We start from the raw sequence: 15,051 nt of genomic DNA, 5'->3' as shown, positions 1-15,051 counted from the left end.
TCACCGTAATTAAACGCTGACTTGGAAGTAGTGGGAGTAAGTTTGCGTTTGGCTTCAAAGGAGGGAACGATAAAAGCAGGCACAAGAGTAACGACGGCTGGATCGCTGACAGGAATGACGGGAAGACCGGCGCCAGCAATGAGGAGACAGACGCTCAATAATAACGAGACACAGGTGAACACAATCGGGAGGTATATTTGACATGGTACACACAGAGGAAAGGAACTTAAACTTAAATGTCCAAATGAACAGAAACTATAGCCCCTTTTCCACCTATGGTCTCCAGTGTTGCCGGGGGAAACACGCCATATGAGTCCACGAGAGGTTGATCATAATCAACTATGTCTTCTATGAACTGTTTCATTATGTTGTAGTTTCAGTATAACTTGACTATTAACTGGATTATGTTTGTGTATGTGAAGCAACTGTTGGATGCAGTGTTGCATTGAGTCATGCACTGTAGGAGGTGAACGGTGGGCGTGCAGAACCTTCACACATTCACAGTTCCGTGTTATTGTTCTGGTTTTAGCGATGTGTCGTTCGTGAACGATGCGTTCAAAATGAACTAATCTTTTATATGACTCGGGAGTAATGAGTCATCTCAGTGAGTGATTCGTTCATTTTCATGCAGTACCTTCCTTCGCCACATGGCAGACAGCTGCATAAGCTCAGTCTGCAGAACAGGAAATAGAAATGATCAGTTCAGGACTGACTCAACCGAGTGGTTCGTTCGTTCATTTTCATGCAGTACCTTCCTTCACCACATGATGGCAGGCAGCTGCATGAACTCAGCAGGAAAGGAAATAGAAATGATTAGTTCAGGATTCACTCAACCGAGTGGTTCGTTCGTTCATTTTCATGCAGTACCTTCCTTCGCCACATGATGGCAGGCAGCTGAATAAGCTCAGTCAGCAGAACAGGAAATAGAAATGATTAGTTCAGGATTCACTCAACCGAGTGGTTCGTTCGTTCATTTTCATGCAGTACCTTCCTTCGCCACATGATGGCAGGCAGCTGCATAAGCTCAGCAGGAAAGGAAACAGAAATGATTAGTTCAGGATTGACTCAACTGAGCGAGCGTCCGTCCTCAGGTCACGTGACAGCTACCGAGTCACTGTCGTGCTGTTAAACAACAATGGCAGAGAGGATACAGGACACAAGTCACTTGTCACTTTATTGTTTTCATATGGTTTGAATTGTATTTTGTTTATTATACTTTGTCAGCTGAAGCAAAACGATGTTGCCTACAGTGTTAAGTGCTTGAGAACCGCGGTCTTCTTTACAACGCCCACAAGAGGGATACAGCGCCACCCGCTGTAAAAATGAACGAAATGACTCAAAAAAAGATTAGTTCAATTTACTGTCCGAGAGTAAAAGATCTGCGACAAAATCCCTTTGGTTAAGGTCAGTCTCTCTCATTTTTGTCCAAATGTAAGTACACCTGTGGAGTTTATAGTAGGTCTCACTGAAAATGAAGTGCTAAAAACTCTTCTTTTTTGAAAGCAAACAAGTCTTAGACTTGGTTATTATGAGGAGGCGTGGAGATGCAGTGGTTACATTGTATTTGTGTACTAGCGTTTGCACGTTGTGTGTCTGTGGGAGTTTCCTTCTGGTACCTTTGGCTTCCTGTATGTGGGAAGACATGAATCTTAAGTTAATTGGAGACTCTTAATTGCCCCCGCAGCTCGTTAAAGAGTGAATGGTTGCCTGTCCGCGTATTGGCACTGGGATTGGCCCGCCTCTCAATCAGTGTCGGGTGGGATTGGCTCCACTTCCCCCTCTGACCCACAGAAGGAAGACGGTAACAGATAAAGGATGGATGGGTTTTTTGCAGCTGAACGACTCCAAAGGGAGAGAGAGGAGGCGAGACACAATAAACATTCAGAGCAGGACTTCACACAGTCTCTCCTTCAACCATTCATTTTGCTGCTGTTTACTCAAAAAGTGGAGGAAGAAGTAAATCATTTGGAAAAAAAAAAAAAAAAATCAATTTCAGTTGCTGTGTCTAAAAAGCAAAGAAGCATCCTGGCAGGTCCGGCAGTCGAAAAATGTTGATTAAGAAATGGTTGACATCCTTCATGCTATATATCAGCATCATTTATTCAAGAAAAATGCAATAGTGATGATCACTTTGAGACTTTTCTTGTTTAAAACTGCTTAAAACATAATTGTGCGCTTTAAGGACTCTCTGTGCTCGATGTTCAGGCTGCTGCAGAAGTCAATATAGAGGGCTTATTTTAATTCTATGTAGACCAAAAGCATTTAATTCAAACTAGTTATACACTTGTATAAAACACATTCGTTGGTAGTGCATCATGTGACACAGTGGATCTTGTGTCACATGCTTATTTCAACTTACCAATTTTTATCAAGAACCCTGGTGGTACTGTATATTTACATTATATGTAAATGCAGCCTTCTATTTAATATAATATAAAAGTTGAGATGCCGTCAGTTGCTTCCCTTCTCTCTCTGTTACACTCCTGCTGTAATCCCTCCATTACACTCCGTGTGTGTCTCACACAGCCATGCAGGAGATGTGAAGATTATGGGCCGGAGTTAATCTCTGCAGCATTGTGCTTCTCTGCAGTTTAGCCATGGTAGACTGGCTCACGTACCTCTCCACAGCAATAGAGTGAGAGCGCTTGCTTTTACACTTACCATCAATGCACTTTCCACCACACACTGTATGACTTTAATTTGTCTGCACTGCACGTCGCATTTAGACCTTTCGTGTGTTTACCTGCACATGACCTGGACCAGGACATGTGCATTAGGGTTTCGACTTGAAGGAGCGTCGTTTAATAAGGTTTCTTTCCTTTCTTCTGCTGTGCGACACATACGATCACAAACTCCATCGACAGCCAAAGTAAATCGGCACAATGCAGTGATTAATAGGCTCTGCTGCAGCCCGAGGTGAGTTCATTAAAAAAAAGCAGGCGACAACAACATTTGCCGACTATCTCTTCACTCCCTGTCCTTCTCGCTTTCTTATTCGCAGGATCCATTCACCCTCTCACTGCTCGGTGCAAAGTGGCCACAATTCACTGTGGCTTTGCCCTCAAGCCTGAGTGATTGAGTCGTCGTCGTGTGGAGTGTCGAGGCACGTGGGCGACTTAAACAAGGGGGCAGGATTCGTGTTAATAATGTTGTTGAAAATGACTAAAAAAGAACAACACGAAGGACATGAACGTCCCGTCACAAATGGGTCGCAGGAGATTTCTCTTTTCCAGCCCTTAATTTGGTTTTATTAAAATAACACACGCATGAAGTGAAGTTGGGATTAATTTATCAAAGAGATATCTCAAATGTCTGATTCTGAGCCAGAAACAAATGCATACAATGGCTCTTGTCACTATATATATATGTATATATATATATATATATATATATATATATATATATATACATATATGTTGTAAATTGGGTTGTTTGTCGTCTTTAAAAAGTATGGGTTCTCTAGGCGCTTTCTTTGGACAATATTCTGATTCTTTATTCTGGGTTTTTCATTTTTGTTTTTCTTGTTTTATTTTTTAGTTTTTCCTTGTGTATACCCTTAATTTTTACTTTCTGGGTTATCTATAATATATACATATATATCAAAGAAGCATACATGACAATAACAAGTAACCCTTACCCTATACTAATACTACTACTAGTAATAATAGTAATATTGTGTTTTATTATGAAAGAAAATGTACAAATCAAGGAATTAAAACAAAAAAGGTCAAGTAGAAAACCCAACAATAAAGATAAATGCTTGAATAAACCAAATATGACATGCAATTATATAATGAAAGGCAGTCATAAACACGCTTTTTTTCAAAACAACTTTATTAAGTTTTATTTAAAGACAAAACTGACGTCATGAACGTTTTTTTTGCTCTGTGGAAATCAAAGCAGCAAATGTTTGCGGTCTTTTCTTTGCAGAATTCCCGAACGCGTCCTAAACGCCCGTCACCATCTGTGGAAAGACGCCGTTAAAAGTTAATTTGCAGTTCTGTTCAGCAGATGAACTTAAATGAGACTAAAGTGTTTTAGTCAGCTCAGCACTGTGATAACAAATCAGCAGGCGTTGATGTAATTAATATCCAAAAGGAAGGGCTTTGCGTAGCGGTGGCGCCTCCCCCTCCTCTGCTCTCACTCCCCCGCTGAATCCCACCTGTCAATCACACGCGGCCTCATGGGAATCCCATCGTCTGCTGAAATCCTGCAGCTCTCACGTAACGTCCTGAACGCTCCCACTGAGGAAATTAGCACTTGTCTCTGCAGCCTGCTGTCTGTTTGCCTGCACTGTGTGCTCATCCATGCCAGGACGCTGTATGATGTGACAAGGAGAAGAGAAAAAGAAAAAAACAGAGCAGGTGTCAAGAGAGAATAACACCGAAAACACAAGAGCTAATCTATGAAGACGACCTTAACAAAATCCCCAAAGGTACGGCAGAGAAAAGCAGCACAGAGTCGCTTTAAAAGACGTCTTTCACAGATGTCTGCAGGGAGCTTTTTGCTAAGGAAAATGATGAAGAGTAAAGTTAAGATGTGCTCAGAGCAACTTAACAGAGACTGACAGTGCTGTGGCAACACCACAGATCTGCTGGGTTTCATACAACGAGTGACACAGAGGCTCCTCCACTCATCCCGTCAGGGAACTAAACACGGCCACCTTCACATACCAAAAATAATGTTTTTTTTCAGTGTGCAAAGTCAGCTTCTGCTTCAAAACACAAAACACACACTCTGGTGTCGGCACAAAATGGCGTCATTCACTGTGAAAGACTTATTCTCTAAGATAACTGTTGAGTTTTTATGTTGAAGTGATTATACTAACAGGGTAAATGTGTAGTACACAGCCAGCTATAGGTACTGGCCATAGAAGTGGAGTGTAAGAGAGTGTAAGGGAGTGCAGACATGCCATTTAATCCCAATTTTGTTTAATCCGAATCCCAATCTCACCTATAGGGCAGCATAATGCATAGGGCCGGCCCTGGGGTAGAAAATTCAATCAAAGTAAACTTAAATGTTGAACACTGGACACTGGAACTTTAACGGACGGGTTCAGCCTAACCTAAAAAAAAGTCTTCAATTTCTATACAATTACCCTTTTTTTTGAGCTGGAACCAATTCCAGGTGACATTGGGTCAGATTAAGATTAAACCCGGACAGGCCATCAACCTATCACAGGGCTGAACCAGGAATTGAACTGGAGACCTAAACACCAGCTAAACGCCACACTGCCATGTACCACTCTGCTGTTTACAATGGCAGTAAATTGACCTAAAAATCCCATTCATTTTCAACAAATAGGAGACGCTTGTTTCACAATGCTCAGACATAATGGTGGTGTTTCTGATTGATGTAGCTCACGGTTTGAAAGTGTTAACCATGTTTACTACAACTGGATTATTTCTGTAAGTGCTATATTATGGTTACCACAGAGCAGCCATGATGTCACGTCTAGTTTAGTGTTTCTGTATTTCTACATTAGTTATTTCCATAATGATTTCTATATTGTTACATTAGGTCTCGGTACTTCTCATTCATCTTTGAAACTGAACTTCCATTTTCATGTACTTATTTTGTAGTAGAACGGACGGACGCTGCAGTATTCAGAACTTCCCCTCTGGTAGTTTCTCGGACCACATGTTGCCATGGTGACACAGCATCACTTGGTGAAAATAATTGCAATCCAAAATGGGTTTTTGTTAGGGCTGGAAATGTCGTGTGGTCTGCTGCAGTGAGTGTAGCCACAGTCAGCGAGCTAATGCTATCTATCCACTTACACACTGAGATGTTTGTCAAGAAAACTACCCCAAACATTTTAACAAAGTAATAACCTCCCCTGTTGTGACCAAAAAAAGTGCAATACACAAAAGCCCATAAGCCCAAGCTGTTATATAATATCTACTGTCTGAAACTCTCATTAAACAGTGGGACTCATGCTAACATCAGACTCCCATCTTTTAGTTGCATCAGCATTTTTACTAAAGTACTAAAAGTGTGTGGCTTACTTCCATATCATTTCACCGTGATTCTGTGCTTATAAATGTGATGCATTTGCATGCACATGGGTTGCCAGACCGCCAGTGCAATTACCTACAAAAACAGTGTGAATATGATGCATTGCATTATATTTAATGTGTTTCCTAATGTAAATGACTGGCTTTTATTTGCAAAAACAAGTTGCCCGAGTGCAAGTTCTGTCGAGTTCTGAGCCATATGCACATTTTGAAGTAGCCTCTTTGTAGTGTGAATATGGCGAATATATCCGTTACACAGTTCTAGCACTACTTGACTCTACTTGGTTTGGATATCAGACGCGTCCTTTTGTATTACTCCTCGACGTGGGCGGAGTCATCATGTTCCCGTGAAGTAGACACTGAGTTGACGGTGTACGTCGTCTGCACCTCGTCTGCTTGTTGTGATGTTCTTGATGGTTTGCCGCTCAGGACTAGAGCCGCAACTAACGATTATGTTCATAACCGATTAAGCTGTCGTTTATTTTCTCGATTAATCGTTTGCTCTGTAAAAAATCTGAAAACCTTAAAAAATGTTGATCGGTGTTCGTCAAACCTGGAAATGATGTCTTGTTTTGTCCACGAACCAAAATGATTAACTTTTAATTAATTCTTTGTAGTTGTACACAGTGTGCTATAATTTGAAATTTGAACAGTGTAAAACATATTTAAAATAACCAGAACTGCAACTAACGATTATTTTCAATAATAATCGTTAAAAATGTTTTAAAAATGTTGATCAGTGTTTGTCAAACCTGGAAAATGAAGGTTTGTTTTTAATGATTTCTTGGATAGAGCAAAGAAATGAAGAAAATACTCACATTTAAGAAGCTGAAACAATCGGAAATCTTGTTTTAATCATGAAAAAAAGCTTCAAACCGATTATCAATTATCAAAATAGTTGTCGATTCATTTAGTAATCGATTAATAATCGATTAATTGTTTCCGCTCTACTCAGTAATTCAGTTGGAGCCTTGCAAAGTTATCTTATATGTTCATAAAAATCTACATTTTGGTGCAGCACAATGTGAATAAAACCATTTATATTTTATTTTCTGGTGTTGGACACTAGATATTCAGCTTCACAAGGCCGAACCCTGTGCTCCACTGCTTTTAGCTTCTCAGCCTCGCTCATTTACATAAAAGCCCTGCAATCTGAAGGGAAGTGGAGGTTATAACATGTGACCTGTGTTTGAACCTGGCACAAAAGCACAAATCCAGTCTCATAAAGATTCGCGCTGCGCTCCGTTGCCACATCACCCTCCCCCTTTATTACAGATACAAACCCAGTGTGAGGGGAGCCATAAAACAAACGAGTTGATGTTCCCAGATAGCATCTTCTCCCGGAACATGCCCTCCGATTCCTTATTTGTGTGTAGCTACACCAATCAAAAGATGTCATCGGTTTGTGCGCGATGCTGCACTTTTTGATATTCGGTTTGATATTTTGCAAGCGGTAGCGTAGCCTGCTGCCTCTGTAGCAGAGCCGTCTCTGCAGTAGCAGTGGCTGTCACCTGTAATGAATCACTAGCGCTCAGTATTATGTCTGTGCGGCTCGATAAGAGCCTCTACTTTCACTGAATCTGTCCCATCACCTCAAAGAGAGCGGGGGAGAAAAAAAGGAAAGGAAAAGAAGAGAGAAGGCCTCTTTTCCTCGTCCGACAATCGCATCGTCTCCCCTACACACGCATTAGCATTTTTATTAGCACATAGAGAGTAAAGTGGGTTATTTTACTGGCCTGACAACCCCCAACACCTGTCCACCACACCCCCTTTTCTTTTATGCTTCATGGTCCTGCAGACAGGAAGAGAAATGACCCCCGACTTCCTGCGTACAAGCTGCAACGGGAGACGAATGCCCGGGCTTTAAAAGCAAGGATGCTAAGTCAATGGCTGCTCTGTTTCCGCCAACCTATAGTCACATTAGCGGTGTTTCCCAGGAGTGGAACGCTTTGGTTTGGTTTTGTACATTACGATAAGTATTCTTTGCATTTCAACGAGGAAGATGTACCAAAATAACCAGCTTTGACCGTACCATTTTTTTGGCAACCCTTCCCTTGGGGTACCAGTGGTACAGTAAGGTCAATGTGGAGCTAGACCAGCTGCACCCTTGACAGTCAGCTGATTGGGCAACAGGAAAGCGTCACTATGCAGTCTATTCTAATTCAAAGCTTGATGTCTTGTTGAGACAAACAGAGACAAACCAAGCAGGAAAAAACAAGAGCTGCTGGACGACCTCCTTTGTAGCCTGTTGTGTCACGTTTGATGTTGTCATCGCACTGGTACGACGTCACGTTACGAATGGAGTCAAATCTTGATTGTCCTGCGGGAGAAAGTTGCTTTTACAGATGGTGGTTATGATATTACGATACCAGTTAATACTGTAGATCAGGGGTGTCAAACATATGGCCCGGGGGCCAGAACCGGCCCGCCAGCGGGTCCAATCCGGCCCACAGGATGAATTTGTTAAAATTTCACACTACGATTACAATCTAAATCTCTTCCACATACCTTTGACTAAATGTTTGTGTCTTTATAGAGCCAGTGTGATGTGTAAATAGTACATTTAGGCACAATATTGTTGAAATTGCACTTATATTTCTCAAGAAATTTCATGTTTTGTAAAAATATCCTTCATTAAATGTAAAACAAAGGAGAAAAAAAAAGCAAGGAATTCTTGTTGTTCATAGGTTATTATGCTATTATTTTACTATTTTTACTGGTCCGGCCCACTTGAGATCAAATTGTGCTGTATGTGGCCCCTGAACCAAAATGAGTTTGACACCCCTGCTGTAGATGAATGGCTAACTTTATTTTGATACTCTCTACTAATAATCAGTATCATGTCAAGAGATAATCAGTTGACACTTATTTATTTTTTACTGTCCTCAACTGTTTTTTCTGTAGATTACATTTACAGATGTAAGTGTCGTCTGTTGATGAGCAGCTAAGGATGTGATCTGATGTTTACTCGACAATAAACATATTGTCAACAGATAATCAACTAAGAACGTTGTCATACATGTGACCATATGTATGACATGATCCTGGCAACTTGCGGGTGACAGACGAATCAGAAGTCAACTAATAAGTTGTTGACACGATCTATAAAGTTGAATGATCGTCAATAGCAAAACATTTATAATCACTTTTGTATAGAGTTAGGGTTAGAATCAGCAGACTAACACTGAAGCACAGTTTATAGTCTATTGACAATTAGTTAAATAAATGACAACTGATTATCTGTGGACATTACATTAAAAAAGATTCACCAACGGACTATCAAAGTAAAGCGGTAAATGAAACACAAAACTGAAGGGCACTGTATACATGAAGCGATCTCACCATAGACCTTTTACACATCACTTTGTATCACGTAATGTGGCGCAGAAATGCGTGCTATCAGATATTGATCTTGTCTGCCTCGGCCCAAACTCCAGACAGTATTGACTTTTATAATCAGAGGAAGGAAATGAAAACGCTATAGCCTCGTTGTAGCCTCAGCCGAACCACGGTGGAGTTGATCTCCAGTGTTGTGGCCTCACCGTCTGGCTTGTCGTTGTGCTCCAAGGCAAACTGAACGAATCAATCAATAGCAACAAATGCTATTGATGGAGATGTGCGTTTCATTCTGTCCAACGCCGAGAAATCACAACAACAAGCGATCTCTGTCCGAAGTTTCCAGGTGATGTTTAGCAGGTGTGAGGAGAAGCGATGCAGTCGTAAACCACACATGCATAATTTGGTGTGATTGGTCAGCCACAGCTGTGGTGCATTAGCGCGAGCGTCAATATGTGGATGTTGGGAGGATACTGCCACTTTGAAATGGATTCCTAGCACCTGCAAATACAGCACATGCAAGTGTCTTTTACTTTTCCACAAACCATGACAATCATCACATTTGCACATTCTGTACGGTGCACAAGATTCAATATTCATGCATGTTTTATTTTTTTTAATGGAATTTAGTAAGGCTAAGAGCTAAAAGCAGTGGAGCACAGGTTTTTAAACATCCAGTTTCCTCTCACAGGTACATGGATATTGAAAAAGGAAAAAAAGGAAAAAGAAAGGAAAGGAAAAGTATCCCTCCCCCAAAAGTGTTTCTTCTTCATAATGGGCATATTTTTCTCTATTTATGATGTGTGTATACTGCGGTAAATCTTATATTTCTGTATTGGTATATTCTGTTTCTATGTACGTTAAACTGTCAGATTCACCTTGATTGAGTGCTTTTTCCATTATTAATATTAAAATGTTATGTGACACATTCACACATTAAATACATTGTTCACCAGAGATCATTCTTAACAATTAATATCCTCTCAGTCACATTAACGTCGTATGAATGAAGGCATTATGGGATGTTTAAGATGGTTCAAGCCTCAGTGAGAGTTTGTGTGATTGCAAGCTGCCTCTCTTTTTCCAAACTGTAATCTGTGTTATTTACCCACTCAGCACTTTTCACTGAGCGTTTGACTCCAGATGGTTGTGATCATCTGTCTCTCTCTCTCCGTGTCTCACCTCCTGCAGGTAGCATCGTGTATCTGGGGATGATGTTTGGAGCCTTCTTCTGGGGCGGCCTGTCAGACAAGGTGGGCCGTAAACAGTGCCTGCTCATATCCTTGTCGGTGAACGGCTTCTTCGCCTTTCTCTCGTCCTTCGTTCAAGGCTACAGCATGTTCCTCTTATGCCGCATGGTCTCCGGCTTTGGGTGAGTGCACTTAACACTTCCTTCCCTGGAATAGTCTCCTACATTACATCACATCCTCCTCTTCCTCCTACATCGAGAGACCATCTCCGAGGACTTTCCCCTCTCCGGCCCTTAGAGTTCCTCTGCCATTTCCTCTTCTCAAAAGTCAAAGCACATGACAGTTTTTTTGTTTTTTTTGTTTTAACTGCCTGGCTTCAGCTCATCCTCAATCCCTGAGTCAGAGGGAGATGGAAGAAAGCAAGGCAGAAATGAGCTGAGCGCAGTAAACGAACATCTGGAGTGTGATCCACTTGGCTGCCCACATCCTTCATAAATGCCCTCCCATCTCAGGGATGTGACATCCCTGTTCATACAGTATGTGACTTAGAGAGCTCATCACCATTGCAGAGGTCAGACCGTCATTATAATTGATAATTATGGGACGTACAGTAATTGGTTACGCATTTCATTGTCACAATCTTGGTTTACGTCTTGTGTCTCCCACAACAGGAAAGTTGAGCGACAAGTGAGATGACTGCAAACAGGTTGAAGTACGACTGAAAACACAAAGAGGGGCCCGTAATATGTCTCAGAAGTGAATTTTGCTGCTCAAAAAACTTGGTTGTTCAGGAGTTTGATGATGTAAACACTTCCCAGCTCGCGTCGGCGATGCTGCTGTATACACACAAAGGCTCTCTAAGTCAGGTCTGATAGTACTGCATGACAGAGCTCATTTAAAGATGATGGACGCAGCATACAAAGACCAAACAGAGGCAGGACATTGATCAGACATCAACGATCATAACGCTAATCACCATAAGTTACGTGCTGCATATTTAAATCTAACAAGTGGTGATAACTTTAAATGCTATCAGAAAAGTTCCAGCGGTTTCTGAAAGCTGAGAAGTTGCACTTCAAAATCAATGTGTGGTTATTACGGTAATTTCACTCACGCTGTTGCAGGAAGCTGGCAAATCAGTGTCTTTGTCACCAGAGAGGAGAGAGTTGGAAAAACGCCTGTACGTAGTTTCCATTTTTTGGCCTGTTTTTGGACATTGAGACAATCAAATGTGATTTGAAATATATTTTATACTGTTCAAATTTAAAATTTAACATGCACAATCTGGTATTTGTGTACTCAACTACTACTACTTTTGTTTTGTTTTTCCATTTCAAGTTGTTAATACACTATTTTAACATGCGGTAAATTGTAAATAGCTGCCAGATGTTGAAGGTTATTCTGGTAAACTGGGAAAAGCACTTTCTCACATGACATTTTCTGGCTCTTTTATAGTTTAAATAAGCAAAAAAAAAAGTGGCTGAGGTGTTAAAAGGGTTAAGCTGATGTATGTCAGTGATCAGGCATTAAAGTGATAATCAGAGGGTGCTGCTGTCATGTCACATTTGTATGATTGGTTCAAAACTGTAACCTCTTCTGGAAAGAGCTGTCAAAAACATGAAGTCTAAAATGTTCTTTTCAGGCTGATGTACTGGAGAGAGCATTGTGTGCGTGTGTGTGTGTGTGTGCATCCCATTACAGCCTCTTTCTATTACACAGTCGTTCTGTTCTGGCAACAGAGTTACCTGATTTGCACTTAGCTGATTTGTGCTTTAATTACAGTTGTGTTAGCCACCAGTGCCTTGCTTTAAATTTTTAATTAGTAGGTTTAGTTTTTATTTCATCGCTTAATTTGCAGTCTGTACGCAGATGGAAGTTTATGGTGGGGGGGTTAAAGAGATTTATGATGATGCGTGCACCTTTGAACAAACAGATCTATATTATTTGGGCCTGTGCTGCTATCTGTGACAGTGTAACAGATTTGTCAGGGAATGCCGGGATCTTTTTTCTTTTTTACAGCCTCACAAATACGATGCGGCATCGAGGGTTAGAGCCAGAATGACTTAGATTCTGCCGGTCTCATTAACATTTTCCTTACTTCATTAACTCTGCTACCATGAGCTGTCTCCACAAACTGGAAAGACAAAAAAAAAAAAATGGTGTCACTGCAGCAGGATTCGTAAGGGTGGGAGATGGGAATGGATTTTATTTAAGGATATGATCAGATCGTCAAGTTTGCAGCAAGAACCCTCCCCTGAGGGACAGGAACATGGTCTTTGGCCATTGCTCCCTCTGCCTCTGCAATCTACTGATCCTCTATCCCCATCAACAACTCAATTAGACTGCACAGGATAAGGAATTCCACCAAAAACAACCTACATTTAACTGATGAGGAAGGAGAGCGGGACACTGTGCAACAAGCAGAGTGTATGTGGATTGTGAACTGGCCTACTGTATGTTGGTGCATCCGATGCATTGTTAATATAATCACGAAAATACATCCATGGTCTACCGCTTGTTATGAGCAAGAAAGCTGTGTTTAGTTGTTGTCTTGTGTCAATGTTGTTTTGGGGTTTCCTGTTTTATTTTGAAATGTCACTCTCCTCTCGTTTCAGGTAACTTGCCCCTTGTGTTTTTCCCGCCACTCTGATTGTCCGCGATTGTTTCCACCTGTTCCCCATTACCGCGTGTGTGTGTGTGTGTGTGTATATATGGTCTGTTGCCAGGTAGTCTTGTCTTGACAGACTTGATCCACGTTTGCTCCATGTCCCGGTCTCGTCAGGTTTTGTACTTTTGTTGTTGCTACTTTGTCGAAGCCCTTGTTTTTGCCAGTAGTTTTTTGTTTCTTAGCTTTCTTCAAAAGAATGATTTTGTTTGTTAGCTTTCACTCTGGTATGTGTTAGTTTTTCCCTCTTATGAGTGTTTTTTGTTGCACTTTCAAAATAAAAGATTGTTTATTTTTCATTGTCTCCCAAGTCGTGCAAGTGGGTCCAAGTCCTTGTTCAGTTGTGACACCACTTTATCCCCTCTGTCATAAATACTCACCGCTGATGCTCCCACCCCCCCTTACTGTCTTTTACTGCATTTTTGAAAAAAGCTGGTCCGTTGTTTACTCGTGTGCGGCCCTTCGTCGCTTCCTCTAACGGTTTCCTCTGCTTCTTTTCTTTTTTCTTGGGGGGGGTGCCTGTAGTGCCATGAAGCAATTTGTGTTTCTCGCAAGACATGAGACTTTGCCAGACCTGAGACTCCGGCCCTGATCTTGTAAGGCTGGTTTTCTGTCAAATTTCCCCACAACAAGACATTTAACCATCAAAATGACTCTCTTTTAAATTCGGGTAAAAATACTTTAATGTGATAAAACTGTAGAAACTAACCTCAAATGCTTTTATGTAACCCTAAGTCTGTTTTTCTGTATTTTTTCCACATTTTCAACAAAAACATACATAGTTAACTACAACAATCTCTCTTTGCAGGATTGGTGGAGCAGTGCCAATAGTATTCTCGTACTTTGCTGAGGTCCTGGCTCGGGAGAAGAGAGGAGAACATCTGAGCTGGCTCTGCATGTTCTGGATGATTGGAGGAATCTATGCCTCAGCCATGGCCTGGGCCATCATCCCACACTATGGTGAGTGACAGCTCTGACCCACTGAACCAGACGTGACGATATTACGCTGATGCTGTGGTGCCGCACTCTGGAGACTGGGTCACGGAAACAGAGAATAAGCAATGAAGGGTTTCACATGAGACACAAAAACAGCTCTACATTAAAATACAATGCAATTCACATGTGTAGTACCAAATCACAACATACATGTTATTATTATGCACTGGGGTTTTAAGGGATTATTTTAAATTTAAAACATACTCGGGTACATTCTTGGGTGGTGAAGTATTTTGTAGTACCAAAAGTAAATGCACAGTGACCTGATGTTCATCTGCTCCGTGCTTCAGTGAATGCAGGTTCCAAACAGGGGATCTTCTCACAGTTGGGAATCACACGCATCAGTAGTTTAAACATTATTTCAAACAGAGACGGCAGTGAGGTTTGACGTTGCAGTACGGCTCGACTGTTGTTGATGCACATATACGTCTCGACATGACATCCGTATTGTGTGAAATAAAGGGAGCGTTGCGAAAATAAATGAATATAAACATCAATATTTAGAGATAAAGACCCTCAGTGGGAGCACGCACGCACAAAACAAAGAGGATGTCAACCTGCACAGTGAAAGAAAATGACCAACTCAGGTGTGTGACATTCAGTCTAAATCAGTCCATGAGGATACCACACTTCCTGCAACAGGAAGTAGGCCTTCATTTGTGATGCAGCAATTCTCTATAGTCATCACAAAACACAAAATTTCACATTGGGGATGGGCATTTTAAACCAAACCACTATCAAATAATTGATGTGAATGATTTGTTGGAATATCCAGATAACCATAACCAGTTAATGCTTAACTCTAACCTTAACCTAACTAACAATTAAAATCTTAGCTCTACACTTA

The 15,051-nt window shown here is 41.1% G+C and overlaps 1 protein-coding gene across 3 annotated transcripts in view; it reads left to right on the top strand.

Moving 5' to 3' along the window:
• The window catches only part of LOC122758359 (synaptic vesicle glycoprotein 2C-like), a 49,707-nt gene that overhangs the window by 18,848 nt on the left and 15,808 nt on the right, over positions 1 to 15,051 (top strand). For 2 of the 3 annotated variants that reach the window (XM_044012483.1, XM_044012484.1), the window contains exons 3-4: positions 10,545 to 10,725; positions 14,017 to 14,168. In XM_044012483.1, the coding sequence (XP_043868418.1) occupies positions 10,545 to 10,725; positions 14,017 to 14,168 (333 nt within the window). Of the gene's footprint in view, positions 1 to 10,544; positions 10,726 to 13,272; positions 13,326 to 14,016; positions 14,169 to 15,051 lie in introns of those variants that run through there. The other variant, XM_044012485.1, reaches the window with a different exon arrangement.

Source organism: Solea senegalensis, linkage group LG21 (genome assembly GCF_019176455.1).
Source record: "Solea senegalensis isolate Sse05_10M linkage group LG21, IFAPA_SoseM_1, whole genome shotgun sequence".
NCBI classification, from domain to species: Eukaryota; Metazoa; Chordata; class Actinopteri; order Pleuronectiformes; family Soleidae; genus Solea; species Solea senegalensis.
The sequence above is the reverse complement of the archived record's forward strand: the minus strand, read 5'-3'. Positions and strand labels throughout refer to the sequence as shown.